Source organism: Sinocyclocheilus anshuiensis, unplaced genomic scaffold (assembly GCF_001515605.1).
Source record: "Sinocyclocheilus anshuiensis isolate Anshui unplaced genomic scaffold, SAMN03320099.WGS_v1.1 scaffold1540, whole genome shotgun sequence".
NCBI classification, from domain to species: Eukaryota; Metazoa; Chordata; class Actinopteri; order Cypriniformes; family Cyprinidae; genus Sinocyclocheilus; species Sinocyclocheilus anshuiensis.
In genome coordinates this window covers 15,474-31,364 of record NW_015558654.1, presented here as the reverse complement: position 1 = coordinate 31,364, position 15,891 = coordinate 15,474, and the positions used below count along the sequence as shown (strand labels likewise).

At 37.6% G+C, this 15,891-nt stretch overlaps 1 protein-coding gene across 1 annotated transcript in view; it reads right to left on the bottom strand.

The window, feature by feature from the left end:
• Positions 1-388: 388 nt before the first annotated feature.
• Positions 389-15,891, bottom strand: part of LOC107681040 (leucine-rich repeat-containing protein 1-like) — a gene marked incomplete at its 5' end in the record, with an annotated part of 27,928 nt that continues 12,425 nt past the window's right edge. The window contains 5 exons of the mRNA XM_016477180.1: positions 389-1,401; positions 3,301-3,446; positions 7,814-7,986; positions 8,846-8,961; positions 15,503-15,586. Of these exons, the coding sequence (XP_016332666.1) occupies positions 1,243-1,401; positions 3,301-3,446; positions 7,814-7,986; positions 8,846-8,961; positions 15,503-15,586 (678 nt within the window). The remainder of the gene's footprint in view (positions 1,402-3,300; positions 3,447-7,813; positions 7,987-8,845; positions 8,962-15,502; positions 15,587-15,891) is intronic.

Below are 15,891 nucleotides of genomic sequence, written 5' to 3'. Positions count from 1 at the left end.
AAGACATCTGTAGCATTTTTGTTTAATATTAAACCTCTGTATAAATAATGAATCTCAACCTTTGATTTCATGAAATCATTTTATTATTTCAGTGGTTAGTCATAAAACAGCGCCTGTTTACGATTGTTTTCTGTGCAGCTTCATTTACAAGAAATAATTAAAAGATGAAAATCAACATTAAAAACCATGTCTTTCTTGGAACACAAATGAAAACATACAATGTAAAATGAAGTCCGTAGTGTACCATATACATATATTTAAAAAAAAAAAAGAATAATAAAAATTGATAGCATTGCTTGTAAAAGTGCATTCTGGCACTTGGAGGGAAAAACTGCTCACCTAAACCAAAGCAGAAGATAATAACTAACTACCCTTACCTTAATTACAAAAGAGTTTTATGCTTTTTAAAAAGCTGGAAGCACATTTGAACTGCAGCAGAAGTCGGCTTACTTAAGTGATATCAGCGTGGTAAAGCACAGCGCCGGTCTGTCGGGTGTTTCAGCTCATGGTCCAGAAACATTAGCCCTTTTAATTAACTTTAGTACAAAACATGTTCTTTACACACAATGAAAACTGCATGGGTTATGAAGAAAAACCTGACAATGAAATACAAAGCCGCCCCCTCATGTTCAAATAAGAATGAACTGTGTATGACATTAAAAACCCATCACTTTGTTCGAATGCTTTTAATTCTAAAATTAAGTCCAAGCGATGGGAAAGTTCATTGATTAAAAAACTGGCTATGCATCTTTTTTTTGTTTGTTTGTTTCTAAAATGTACATCACCTGAGCTGCCACGCGTACAAAAGTCTCAATATTCACAAGCAACTATACAATCATTTTTAAAATCAGTAGATCCAAAAGAAAGAAATGCACCCCAGTGTTCGAAAATAAAAAAATAGAGCATATATATTTATATATAAAATTCGTATTTCTATATTAAAGGTTCTGACAGATTTATGCTAAGACTTGTAGTGCAACTACCTATTTTGTGTGTCAAAGAAAAGCATTCCTTTGCCGGTTATTGCTCTGGAGGTCTTTAGAAAAGAAGGCACCGTGTAGTGAGGACTCGTTCCTGACACGGGGGGTGGCAGATGAAGTTAGCAGGGCTGGAAAAGGGGCTCTGGTGGTCCCAGGAGAGCAAAACGGTGGTCAGCCCCTAGGAGAACACAGTGAGGAATGGCTCTGCAGGGGGCTTCAGGGACAGACACACTGGGTAAGAGACATCTCGGAGTAAAAACGGTCACACAGACGTGGTCACTCGGTCCACAGCGTTATTGACCTCGTTTTTGTTGGAATCCAGGCCTTTGGCGGCGTTCATGTCCTTTCGGATGCTCTCGGCCACCTTCTTCATGTTCTTCAGCTCACCGGGGTGTGGCGTGGCCCGCCGCAACAGTGTTCTCTGAGAAACAGGAAGAAAAAGAACCCTTTTTAATTCACCGATTCTCATTATAGCACCCTTCAGAGCATTTTAAGACCTTATGAAAAGTGGATCTGATTGAAAAAAGAAGGTTGAGGTGGGATACACTGAAGGGCTTGTCGTTTTTGTGTTTTATGTCACAGCATTTCCTTTTGGTATGGAGTTTACCTACTACATGTCCCACAGTGCAATGCACTCGACTCGACTTTCCTTTTCCAGTGACAGATGAATCAGAAGAAATCATTTTCTCAACTCAATTGAGTCAAGACTTCATTTTCAAGACGATGGAAAGCATGATGAGGTCACGTCACACAACAAAGCATACTGCTTTTGAAATATGCATAACACACGGGGCCTGTCCCAGTACCCACACTTGTGGACTTGGCCACTTGCGAGCCAGTGCATGTGACAGGAAGTAAATGTTCAAGACTGAAAAATGCCAAAGTGCGGTGCCCTTAATGCACACTTATATCCACAGTCTCTCTAATACTGCTTCCATCACGTTCAGGAACTCACTTCAAGGAAAACTTTACAGTGCAAATTAAATTAATTCTATATTACATATCATTTGGTAGTAAAACGCAGTGTTGCACATTGTAAATGTTTGACGTAAATTTCAATATCTGTTTTTTTTTTTAATCACTTAATTTGAAGCACCCCAAATGTATTCAAATGATGTACGTACTTTTCTTCTTTTTGCTCTTAACAGCTCCCACTCACTGTGGTGGAGCAGTTATGAAATACTGTTCTTGTAAATACTTTCCAGAATTTCAGTATTAAATATGCATGCAAATTACAGTGAAGTGCAACAGTTACCGTACGGTGTTCGGCGGTAGACAAAAAATATTTTAAAAAGATTTGAATTTTGAATCGATTTCTTCTTGCATTCAGACAACAATTAAATTACCACATGACCTTGGTGTGTCAAAAAACAGTAGGTAATTTGGTCAGGATTTTCATGCCGGTGGTGGGAGAAAAACACCAGCAATCTGGATTCAGAGGCAATAAAATCACAGACTAACTCCTGTAAATGCTGAAAATAGCTTACGTCCCCATTAGAAACAATTACCGTCTGAATAGGGCTTATGTTGTAAGTGTGTCCCATTGGGTAACCAAAACCTTGCGGTCTTCATGCCCACTTGAATATTTGGGCAAAATATAGGAAATACGGTATGCAAATGGACATATGTAAAGACTGCAACTTTGGGTACTGGAACAGGCCCAGTGATTTGCAGACTGTTTAAAAAAAACTGAAGTAATGGTGCGTTCCATTTGTACTCGTAAGTTGGAATTTCTGAGTTCCCAGTAGGAACTTTTATCTGGAACGCCCTCCCAAGTCAGAGTTCTAACTCGGAATCTCAGAGGAATTGCAACAACTCTAACTTCAGAACCCAATATGGCTGCTCAATGCATCAACAGAAGAGAAACAGTAGTAATATATTGTTTAATAGCACTTATATACACTTTTTGTGTGTTTATAATCGACTGGTATTGCTAACAATAGCTCGTCACACTTGGTTTTCTGACTTCTCTACTGGAACACAGTCCACTTGGGTGTGACGTCATTCCCAGCTCTGACATCCGAGGTCAATGGAATGCACCATATATACACTAAATATATCCTCTGTAGTATTTAGCCCACGAGTTGCTACTAGCTACTGATATTTATAATTTAAAGTGGGCATTTTTATTCCTGTGAGAATTTTACTTAAAAAATGTATATGCCCCTGCAAACAAAGTGTATATCTGAGTGACAGGTTAGTTTGAGGTCATCTATAAACCAAAACACCACTAAAAAGGCACCTGATACATCACTTTTACAAAACTCATAATCATGCTAAATCCATATAATACATTTAGCAGAGCCTCCTCCTTCCTCACCTCTTCGTCATCCTCATCATCATCATCATCCTCCATGAAACGGATGGTGCTCATTCTGTTTGGGGTTTTGTCATCCCAGGTGTCATCCAGCATGCCGCCCTCCACCAGACTCTCCAGAGCACCACAGCGGGCAAGGTTATCGGAACCTAAATAGCATATGCACAGATTTTTTTACATACATTATTGGTTAAAGAAAAAAAAAACGATTTATTGCATTTACCGTGAATTTAACGGTAAAAGACTGTAAAAATGCTACAGTAAAAACCTGTTAAAAGGTTAACGGTAAATTCACCTACTATATACGGTGAAAAACTGCATTGGACATTACATGTATTGGACATAAATTTTACGGTAATATACAATTTTTGGAAGTGAAAAATACCATATAATTTACAGTGAATAACCGTAAATTGACATTCCCAGAATTCCCTGCGTTACATTTCAAATTTGATGTTTTTTTGTTGAAATAACGGTTTCTTCTTAGTTCTTTCTCATCAGTTTTGTATATTAGGGTTGTATGTTACACCTAATGTTGTTAAATGAATGTTTATTGCATTATTTCAGTTTGATGTGTGTTACCATGATGGTGTTTAGTGTTTGTGTGAATGACACTGTGCACCTTATATATATGCTATTATTTAAAAGCTGCTTGTGATGGGCTTTGGTTCATCATGTGACTTTCTCATCACCGCCTGCATTTGGTGGTCATCAGTGTATTACAAAGGAACAGATTTCAGTACTTCAATAGGTTGGTATAACATTATATCAGTTAATGAAATTACGGTATTTAACTGTAAATTTAAGTTAAAACCGTAAAACCTAAAATGTTGCTACCGTATTTTTTATGGTAAAATTCCGGCAACCACAGCTGCCGTTTATTTTACCGTAAATTTGACGAAAACATTTTTACTGTGTAGTTTTCATAAAATCACACGGAGGAGCTTATATTTCAAGTAAAAGGGGGCTGTGAGATCACCATTTCAAATCCAGCCTTAGTCACCGGCTTACTGAGGAACAATCCCTCCCTCCCTCACCCGCCCTGTCCAGCCCAGCGTGACCTGACCTCCAACACATCCAAACATATCAGAGGAAGTGATGACTAAAAAAACTCAAGAGTCATTCAATATGTCAGCAAAACCTGAAATAAGCATTAATGTTACAAAATATGCTGATTTAGTGCTCAATTATTTCTTACTGATGCTCAATTATTAACAATGGTTATTATTATCAGTGTTGAAACATTTTTTTACTGCATAATATTTTTGTGGAAATATCTTTGATTTGAAACTGATGTTCTTTTAAAAAAATAAAAACATTCAATGTCTTTGCTGACACTTTTCATCAATTTAATAGGGCCTTGCTGAATAAATTTTATTCAATCATATATTCATTCATTCCTTTGTTAAGAATCTGATAGTGTATCACAATTTCCACAAAACCGCACAAACAGTTTTCAACACTGATAAAAATTATGAAATAATGTGTCAATGTAAATCTTGATATAAATTTAAATGTTTCTTGAGCAGCAGATCAGCAAATCAGAATGGTTTCTGAAGGATCATGTGACACTGAAGACTGGAGTAATGAGCTTAATAGTAAAACTGAACAGGAACTCCTGTCATGGAATATTGCACATACAAAACTTCACACTCTACTGTATTTTTCCATCACTGACCTTTAGTTTCATCAATGAAAGAAGTTAAAAACTCCAGAAAATAAAAGCTTCAATGGGTTTAGGTTAAGACACGGCTGTGGGAGGAGGCCGTGTGTGGAAACATCTGAGGCCGAGCTGAGCTCAGAGGAGATAAGCCTCTTTAGCCGTACAATCCGCTGGCACTCTGTAGAACGCAGCACATGGGTGTGGAGGAAGGCCAGAGGAAGCTCAGGGATATCAAGACCTGATCTGTACATGCCCTGCTGCACCTATACCTCCCCTCAACTCAACACACATCACACAGTCTGATCGAATCATACGGGTGTGCTAACCCACGGTAAATCCCACAGGACCACCGCAAGATTACAGCACAGCAGACACAGGATGTTATTAGAATATTACACCCAAAAAAAATCTGATTATGGGCAGAATCTCCTTGCAGATAAACTTGGCAGAATCGTGATGCCTCGAAAGTGATGTAGAGCTGGTTAGGATGGAAAACATTTAAAGGGCATATTCTACATCTAACATTCCCCTCCCTGAAGCCCACTAATCTTAGTCAGTTTCTTGAGAAAAATCCATTTTGTTTTTATTATCTTGATCTCATGATGCAGTTGCTATTTAACCTTTGCATACACACTAAGTTCACACTATAATTTACTATAGCGGATATGATTCCTCAAGCATCATGTGACACTAAACACTGGAGTAATGAGTGCTGAAAATTCAGCTTTGCATCAAAGAAATAATGTAAATCATGCAGCCTTGATTAAAAACAAAAAAAATCATGTTTCCAAAATTTTGACAGGTACTGTAAACACAACGTAAAAAAGAGACTCATTGTGCAATACAAACAGTTTTAATTTATAACGGCAGTTTTCACTTAAAGGGACAGTTCACCCAAAAATTTTTGTCATTAATTACTCACCCTCATGTCGTTCCAAACCCGTAAGACCTTCGTTCATCTTCAGAATACAAATTAAGATATTTCTGATGAATTCCGAGAGCTCTCTGACCCTCCCATATACAGCAATGTAAGTAACACGATCAACACACAGAAACGTAGCAAGGAGATCGGTAAAATAGTCCATGTGACATCAGGGGTTCAACCGTAATTTTATCGGCAAAACAGTCCATGTGACATCAGTGGATTCAACAATTTTTCTCCCCCGAGTTACTGTCTTCCGCCATTTTGGAGAGTATCACAAACAAGGCATACACAGGCTTTACACTAAGCGTAAACAACGCTGATTACATTGATTACGTTCTTGGGTACTCTCCAAAATGGCAGAATACGTAACTCGGGGGAGAAGAATTGAACGACTTATTTTCTTTGCACACAAAAAGTATTCTCGTAGCTTCGTAAAATTACGATTGATCCCCTGATGTCACATGGACTATTTTACAGATCTCCTTGCTACGTTTCTGGACCTTGAAGGTAATTACATTGCGGTCTATGGGAGGGTCAGAGAGCTGTCAGAGTTCATCAAAAATATCTTAATTTGTGTTCTGAAGATGAACGAAGGTCTTACAGGTTTGGAACAACATCAGGTTGAGTAATTAATGACTGAGATTTTATTTTTGGGTAAACTATCCCTTTAAGTTTGTGCTGCGGATGAAATGATATCAGCTTCATTAATTATAACTCTTAGCACTCTTTGCTCACTTTCTTTATATAACCCGTTCATAAATTGAATAAAAATTTTATTTTTCATGCTGCCAAGTACACACTGCAAAGTTTCAGGAGTGACGACCATATTAAAATGTGGGACTGAATCTGAAATTGCGATGTCTGACATTGTGATAACATTACTTCTTGCAGTATAAGTGCACTACACCTGCCACTTGTTCTGTTACCTGTAATATGTGTCTTTGCTTTTTATTATTTCAACTGCATCTTTAATGCAATGTTTACATAACTGGCCAATATTTGAAGGCTACATGCTAATGTTTTAACATATTATTTACTTAATTATTAATAGCAGTAATAATTAAAGGGGTCATATGATGCGATTTCAAGTTTTCCTTTCATTAAAGCATGTCAACATATTCTGTGACACCAAATACACAAAATAATGATCTTTAAAATAGCATCATATGACCCCTTTAACTAATTTTATTTTTATTTTCACATAGTTAAAGCTGCAGTCCGTAACGTTTGGCGCTCTAGCGGTTAATAAACAGAACTGCGTGCGTCTTGCAGAAGAACATTGTAGCCGGAGCTACTTCTCTCTATTTATGTCTATGACGAATCACGCAGGTACTGGGTTACTCCGCAGCGGTACCTACACGAACCAGTCTAAATAGACCTTATTATAGGTGTACCGTAGTGATTCAGCACAAGCCAAAAACACGGTTTGGAAAATGGATTCATGGTGTAATCGCTTAATATATAAATTTTGAACACAAAAAAGTTACGGACTGCAGCTTTAAATAAAATAAATAAATAAATAATTTTTGCTATGGTACCAACATTTGTTTTGTTATTGGTACCGACTACTGGCTACTATTGATATTGTGACGACACTAATACACAGCATATGAAATTCTTTTATACAAAAAAAACGAGTAAAAAAAGATTTACAATTCTTAAGCTTATCCTACATATATCTGTAAGCAGTTTCGCTAACTTCTGCCACATTTAACCCTTTCTATAAAACCCCCACTCGCCTAAAAACACACAGAAAGCCCAGAACGTCTGACGGAAAGAGAGCACCAGGTCCTCTGATGTCCTGAAAACCTTCCACAGAGACTGTGTGCTTTCACATATGTCCGGTAGAAGCGACATTTCCGGCACAATATTTGATGAAAAACAGCTTACAGGATCTTTTAAGTGTCATGCACACATCAGAGCTTTACCTTTGTTTTCCGACTCACAGGGCTGCTGAGGCAACAGTACACAGGTCAGGACCTTCTCTCCAGACTCTGGGTCCACATCGGTCTGGAAGGTGAGCAGGGGTTGAGACTGGTTCTCTGACAGCCAGAGAGCTTTGAGTCGTAGAGAGGTCAGTGTCAAGGGCAGGTACAGCAGTCTACACAGAGACACGGACAGAATATCATTCACAAGACACACGCTTCTGCCTCTCTTTAATGCTGTTACTGCAAACTCTCCTCTGTTCTCCTGCTAGGCCTAATGTATGCATGTGTTTTTGACAGGCTTTATTACTCAGTATTGTTTAATAAATGAACTGCCTTTAACTAATCCGATAATTTTCCAAGTGATAAAGCATATTTAACAGGATACACAGGCATGGATGATTTGATTATTCCAAAACTGATTGGATTGTAGATTAAAAATTTTAATCGCTTACCACTAATATATATACACACACACACACACACAGGTGCATCTCTATAAATTAGAATGTCGTGGAAAAGTTCATTTATTTCAGTAATTCAACTCAAATTGTGAAACTCGTGTATTAAATAAATTCAATGCACACAGACTGAAGTAGTTTAAGTCTTTGGTTCTTTTAATTGTGATGATTTTGGCTCACATTTAACAAAAACCCACCAATTCACTATCTCAACAAATTAGAATATGGTGACATGACAATCAGCTAATCAACTCAAAACACCTGCAAATTGAGTTGAATTACTGAAATAAATTAACTTTTCCACGACATTCTAATTTATTGAGATGCACCTGTATATATATATATATATATATATATATATATATATATATATATGAGGGACAGAAATATTTCATATTTCATTAAAAATATCCTTATTTGTGCGTTAAAGATAAATGAAAGTTTTATGGATTTGGAGCAGCATTTATAAATGTATACCTGCACAGTGATGCTGTGTCAAAGAAAGTCCCTGATGTGCTTGACTTAGTCTACATCACAAACCCACCCCCAGTGAGAAAATGGTGTTGTGACAAACCTGTTTCCAGAAACGTTGAGCACGTGCAGCTCAGTAGCCTGCGAGAGCTCGGGAGGGATGCGCGCCAGACGGTTCTCTCTCACACACAGAACATTCAGACTGCAGCAGCCGCCGATCTGAGACAAATCACAAAACAACATGAGCAAACTCCCCTGTGACCACTGCGAAGCGCTCCGGAAATCAGCACATTACCCCGTCACAAGAGAGCACGACATCAGCTCTGCCAGCATATGAATACTTGCAGGAAAATGACTGAGAAGACAGAGAGTGATGAACACAGCTGCACTAAACAGCAAGCAAACCTTTCCTAAATAAGCGGTTTCAGTGACAATAAGCCAGCAGAGCTAAAATTAGAGTTAATGGGCAGCTAAAAGGCAATGAAAGCTCTCAAATGCAAAAGAGCAATGGAATCCTATGGAGCGATTCACACCAGGCGCCAACATTCGCCTGCTGACAAAGTGAGGTTTTCTCATCTGTGTGTTACTGCTTACATTTCAGCACAATGGTCAATAAGTTCTTTTTCATCATTAAGAAAAGCTGGGAAAAATACTTGACTTCAAGCTGGAAGTTTAGAGGTGTAACTATCCATTTTATAAAATGCTAATGAAACATTATTAAACTGACCCCAGATAATTATTCTTTTATATCTAAGTCTAAATTATTCTTAAACATAAGGCTGTACAATAAATCATATTTTAATCATTTCTGCTTCTCTTGATTAACTAAGCATAATCATCTGAAGTATTGGCCAGCTGGTTATTCATCCTGATTTTTATTATTTGGCATTTCTGTTACCTTGCATTGGTTACAAGCCTCCATAATAGTTCATGCACAGGGGTGCCAGATATCAAGAGTTTAAAAGGATATATTTTGTTCCCAGTGTTTTACTTAAATTTTCCCAACCTGGCACAACCTGATGCACTGAAGACCAGCAAAAACATTCGATTATGATATTCTGCTCAAATGAATGTGTAATACAGCCAGTTTGTTCTCCTTCACAAGGCCAATGTGCTATTTGCAGTAACTAAATCTGTGAGGAAACCTTCTCAAATGACATACTGTAATAAATCTCGGCTATTTTGTTTGTGATTGCTAAATAAATGCACCTACGCAAACTCAGTGCTACAATACGAAGTCTTTTTTACCGTTTCAACAGAAAAACATAACCATCATTTGGAATTACTGGAATTAATATTAGAAAACTTCACTGTTTTAACATCTGGTACAGTGGAGAGCAGACAGGAAGCACAATGGGACAGAGAAAGGAGGATGTGTTCAGGAAAGCACCACATGCCAATTCTCGAATTTGGGTCAGCCAAAGTGCATTTGCACTATATGTCGGAGCACTGCCCATTAGGCTATAATGTAATGAGTTGATGTTCTCTTGATGTGTGCTTACATGAAAATGCAATCATTTTGACTAAAAGAAATAGTGATCAATAATCGTGATTATAACTGATAATCATGATTATTTTGCTCAGTTTGTCATTACGTGCAGCCCTACACTCTGAGATTGCTTGACGATGAAATAATATGAGAACATAACATTTTGCTGGCTTTTGCGTTGTGTTGTGTCCATTGAGTGAGGTCAGAGAAGTCACAGCTGAGCAAACGGTCTCAGAGAACAAGCTGCCTCATTCATACAAAGCCATTGTTTAAACAACACAATAACATTCCTCAAATCTCGCTCAGCTGTCACCAGCGCCCGTCCTCACCCCGCACGCAAGAAAGTATGGAAGAGAAAGAAAAAAAAACCCTTTAAGAATAGGAGATGAGGCTTTCTCAAGAACATAAGACACTTGAGGGCCGTTGAAGATGACACAATACACAGAGCAGTAACACAACAAGCTATGTGTTTGTCCGGGTTGCGTGTGCCATAGGCGACCCCATCCCAAGCACTGCAGTCATGCCACAAAAACACACAGCACTACAGTTTATGGGTAGGCAAAGTCATGTGACGGTTGATGGCAGGGTGCCCCAGGCCAGTACGCCAATAACACTGACTGACCTAAGGTGCGGTTTCACTGAACTGAATCCGGCCTGGAACTGGATTTGCTGGTTAGGAAGTGTAAGGATTACCTTTCATTAGACCTATTACAGCGGCAGCAGGGCCACTATCGCACGAGTCAGCATGTAAACCAAAGCACTCATGACAGACACGCTCACACAGGAGGGAGACTTACTCCAGCCAGCGCAAGTGTGAGCTATTGTGCCAAGCAAGAGGCAAAACTAAAGATTTTGAGAGTTTTAACAATGGAGTCTTACTCTGAATGTGAACATCTTGATGTAAAAACAGCAAAGTACTGTTCCTTAGAAGTAGAGGTCTGCGCGGGACTGTTTTTTTAGTCCCGCTCCCGCAAGGTTCTATTCCGCACCCACCCGCTCCCGCTATATATTCACTCTTTGTTCACCCGCTGTCCGCTTAGAATAATTTTCTTCCCGACCCGACCGTTCCCGCTAAATTTAGATTTAAATTTCCGCTACTGAAAGAAAGAGAGATAGGCTGACAAATAAAAGTGTATTCTGCACAAAATTCTATGTTATTTTATTAGTTTTGTCAAGAGTAGTGAATTTATTGACTTTGACTTCATACACAAAATAATGTTCTTTTTAGCAGCATCATATGACCCCTTTAACACAGTAGGAAAAGTGTCGCAGAGAAAAGTAAATAAATACAACATCTTTCATTTAAAAGTATAGGCTAAGCAAAATATAAACAAAACCGAGTTGAATGTCCTTCAAGGACTGCGCATCCACACTTTACTCCATCCTTATTCTGTTCTGTCTGAGGGCCGTATATTTACCACCGGTACAGCCTGCTCTGAGCATCGTTATGCACATGCTGCGCACAGACCCCGCAAATAAAACGCGTGACGTCAATAAGAATAAAGCGCAGATATGCTGTTCTAAATGGACGTCGGGAACAAGTTATTGTTAGACCGCCAGCTCCCGTTCAAATTACACCAGAGTTACCGACCGCTACCGTGTTTTATTCGGGAATTTAATCCCGCAGCGCAAAAAATCCAGTCGGGTCTGTGAATGCAGACCTCTACTTAGAAGTGCTGTGAGGATAAAGATACTGAACTTTAAATGCTAAAGGCTGCATGCTTAAGGCTGTTCAAACTGCACTTCATACCAATATCAAATATTTGATATGCAAGGAATAAGGATTACATTCTGGATTGCAATTTTGCAAGTGTTGATCTGTTTGAATAGACAGCGTAGTTAATATCCAATATGATAGCAAGAGAAATCAGAGTAGCATCAATGTGGAAAAATAGGTAAAAACCAGAAAATTATATACACCATGACACCCAACTAATGAGTCTCTGAGTCTCACAATGTAACTAATTGGACTTAAGGGGTAAGGTTTGGTTTGGTTTGGGGTTAGGTTCAGGGTTAATACCTTGTTATTATAAGTACATCATACATGCATGTAAGTATAAGAATTTCAGTCACACTTAATTATTTTAAGGTCCAATTCTCACTATTAACAAGCCATTAACTACGTCTTTTGCTTCAATAAACTCCTAATTTGCTGCTTATTAATAGTTAGTAAGGTAGTTGTTAAGTTTAGGTATTGGGTAGGATTAGTAGGGTCCGAACTGATTGCACTGTATTTTATGTATAATCATTTTCTATTTTTAACTGTCTTAAATTCATTTTAAATCATTTTCAAAAATTTTTAATTCCTTGTTTTATTTTTTATTATTTTTTTATGATTATTTTACTTTCTTTTATGTAAAGCACTTTGAATTACCATGGTGTATGAAATGTGCTATATAAATAAACTTGCCTTGGGATGTAGAATATGGTCATGCAGAATATGTGCTTTATAAGCACTAATAAACAGCCAATATGTTAATAATAGGCATGCTAATAAGCAACTAGTTAATAGTAAGAATTGGTCCCTACACTAAAGTGTTACCAGAATTTCTAAGTCTAAATTTAATGCATCAACAATTTTTCAACTTTTTTCAGAAAAAAAAAAACCTTTATCTACAGTAATCAGTACAAACCCCCTCTGAACAAACGCAAAAGATTTCCCCCCAATAATCACTAATACACTTCATGGAAAGATTGCAAAATATATATGTATTAAACATATTCTTAATAAAAACAGAAATATATGTAATTATTAACTGTCAATTTTGTTTAAACAAAGAGTTGCAGAAATAAGCACACCTTTGATTACATTGAACAAACTTGTAATATTCCTCTACTTAATACATACTCCATAACCATCCCACATTAAGTATACTGCTCTGACCCTCATGTTCATGACAAACAGTCACATCTATCCTGATTAACTAATGGAGCATGACCTCTTTAAACGCCCTGGTCTTAAACGGAAAGTTCACCCAAAAATGAAAATTCTGTCATTAATTACTCACCCTCATGTCGTTCCAAACCCATAAGACCTTCATTCATCTTCAGAACACAAATTAAGATATTGTGGAGAGTATCACGCACAAGCGTTGTGATACTCTCCACAATGGCGGTGCACCGCTGCAGACGGGATGAGGAGGAGAAGAATTGTTGAATAAAGTCGTTATTTTTGTTTTCTTTGCACACAAAAAGTATTCTCGTAGCTTTGTAAAATTACAGTTGAACACCTGATGTCACATGGATTATTTTACCGATCTCCTTGCAACGTTTCTGGACCAGGGAACATTTCAGTTGTGTTGCTGTCTATGCAGGTACAGAAAGCTCTCGGATTTCATCAAAAATATCTTAGTTTGTGTTCTGAAGATGAACGTAGGTCTTGTGGGTTTGGAACGACATGAGGGTGAGTAATTAATGACAGAATTTTCATTTTTGGGTGAACTATCCCTTTAATGGGAAGTGTTGCTCAACTTAAAAAAAAAAAGTTTGGAAAAGGTTAAATGAGTTTATGGTGCTTTGGCTACAGTTCCAGTGTGGACAACAACCACGCATGTCACTTCTGCAGGCTGCATCTTACTTTGTGAGATAAACAGTCACTCTTTTCATAGCTTTTGCTGGCTCTGAGGCACTTGCTTGGTATTTTTCCTGCTCTTATCACGAAAGGAAAGCTTAAAGTGAAGGCCTGATTATTTCAAGGACCTTCTCACAAGTCCACTGTTTTTGAATTTCTGTGTTACTTTTGCTAAATTTTCACACTTAAAACAATGATTTGGTATCCCTCTTGTACCATTGTCCTCTTTTGGGCTAAGAAATAAGCAAATAAGTCTCCTGACAGTTATCTCCCAAGTGGTTCTATTGCCGTCAGCATAATTTTCAAGAAATTATTCCCCTTTTAAACATTTTGGTTGAACACACTCGCCTATTGATTGAAATTAGTTTTATTTGGTAACTTTCAGGAAGGTGTCCTCATTTTTGCAACACAACACATTATCCCTTTGATAAGAAAATCGAATTTTCCTGAATAATGTCGACGTGCTTCTTTGGTAATTGATCAAGCAGACTTGATGGAAAATTATGTCCCAGAAGAACCTTAATATGTCTGAATGAACATTAGATCTCCGAATATGTGTTAGGGTTAATCTAAGTAAAGAATAATAGCTGGATTTGTTAAGTTTCAGAGGGGGTGTACTCTATGCTGAGGATTTTTATACTAGAGTTTTAATACTAGACCACCACAAAACTATAAGTTCAGCATTGTGACATCACAGACAATCAGAATATATTTCAAATAGGCGCTGGATACTATTTTCTCAACATAAAGTACCTTTAGCAGCACTAGATACTGTGTCTGACATGCAACTCACTTCTTACCGCAGTTGTATTGTAATGATCTAACCATAACATTTCTTGTCTTTCATGTACAACAGTAACAAAAAGAGTCCTGCTCAAACATAAAAAAAAAAAAAATCAAGATTATTTTGGAAAAAGCATGACACAATCTTCAAGGACTTGTTCTAGTCATAAACAACTCAAAGTCCTTCAATGAAGGTAGTCATTAAAAAAAAGGATACTGACTGACTTCTTAACTGAACGTACTGTAGGAGTAGTTCAGCATTTCAGTTGAAAAATACCTGCAGGATGACCTTGAGCTAATAACACTCCACTCACCTAATGTTAATCCAAGTAATTAGCTAAATTAAACATAACTTCCATTCCTAATACTGTTAAACATAGTTTGACAACCTTGTGAACTTGTATGCAAAGTAATGTCTAAATATATAGTGTCAGGGTAAACTAGCAACAGCAAGAAAAACTAGTTCCAAGCATATCAGAACAGTTACTGAAAACAGAATTTGCCGTAGGCACCACTGTATTTACCGCATATGTACAGTAAACACACAGTCCCACCCATGGAGTGAAGTGTAAGCAAGATGTGTTAAAAGATAGTTTGCTACATGCTGCTGCCATCAAGTCCCCCTGAGAGCTCCCCGTCTAAACTAGGAAGTCATGAGTACAATTTGATGTGCATTCAAGTGACTTTGGGTCGAAAAAAAGGTACAGATTGGGCAATCTGAAACCTTTTAATACAATAAAATGAAGAGTAGGTAAAATATTTACATTAGGTGTGTAGTTCATGGGTTTCAACATTCTCGTACTTCCACAGAGAATGATGGGAAATGTAGTTATGTCACCCAGGCCTGCCGCCTCATGAAATGTTCTGCTTTTTATATTGTGTTTCGTGAATAAGGCCCAATGACTAGGATGGCATACCTCTTTTGGTAAAGACGTTAGTCGATTCCTATCACAGTTGAAGTTGGACAGTTTCTTTAGTTTTCCAATACTTCTTGGCAAATTCTGAGAGAAAAAAAAAACACATTTGAAAATCACTTACACTTACATGTACTGTAAAAGAAAAAAAATGACCAATAAGACGACCACATAAGATTACGACTCTACACTCCAAAAAACCGCTGGGTTGTTTCAAGCCATGTTTAGGTCAAATATGATCAAACCCAACCATTGGTTTAAATTACCCTAAATTCTAGATTAATCTTAAATCAAGATTAAAGGGTTAGTTCACCCAAAAATGAAAATTAGCCCATAAATTACTCACCCTCAAGTCATCCTAGGTGTATATGACTTTCTTCTTTCAGACGAAT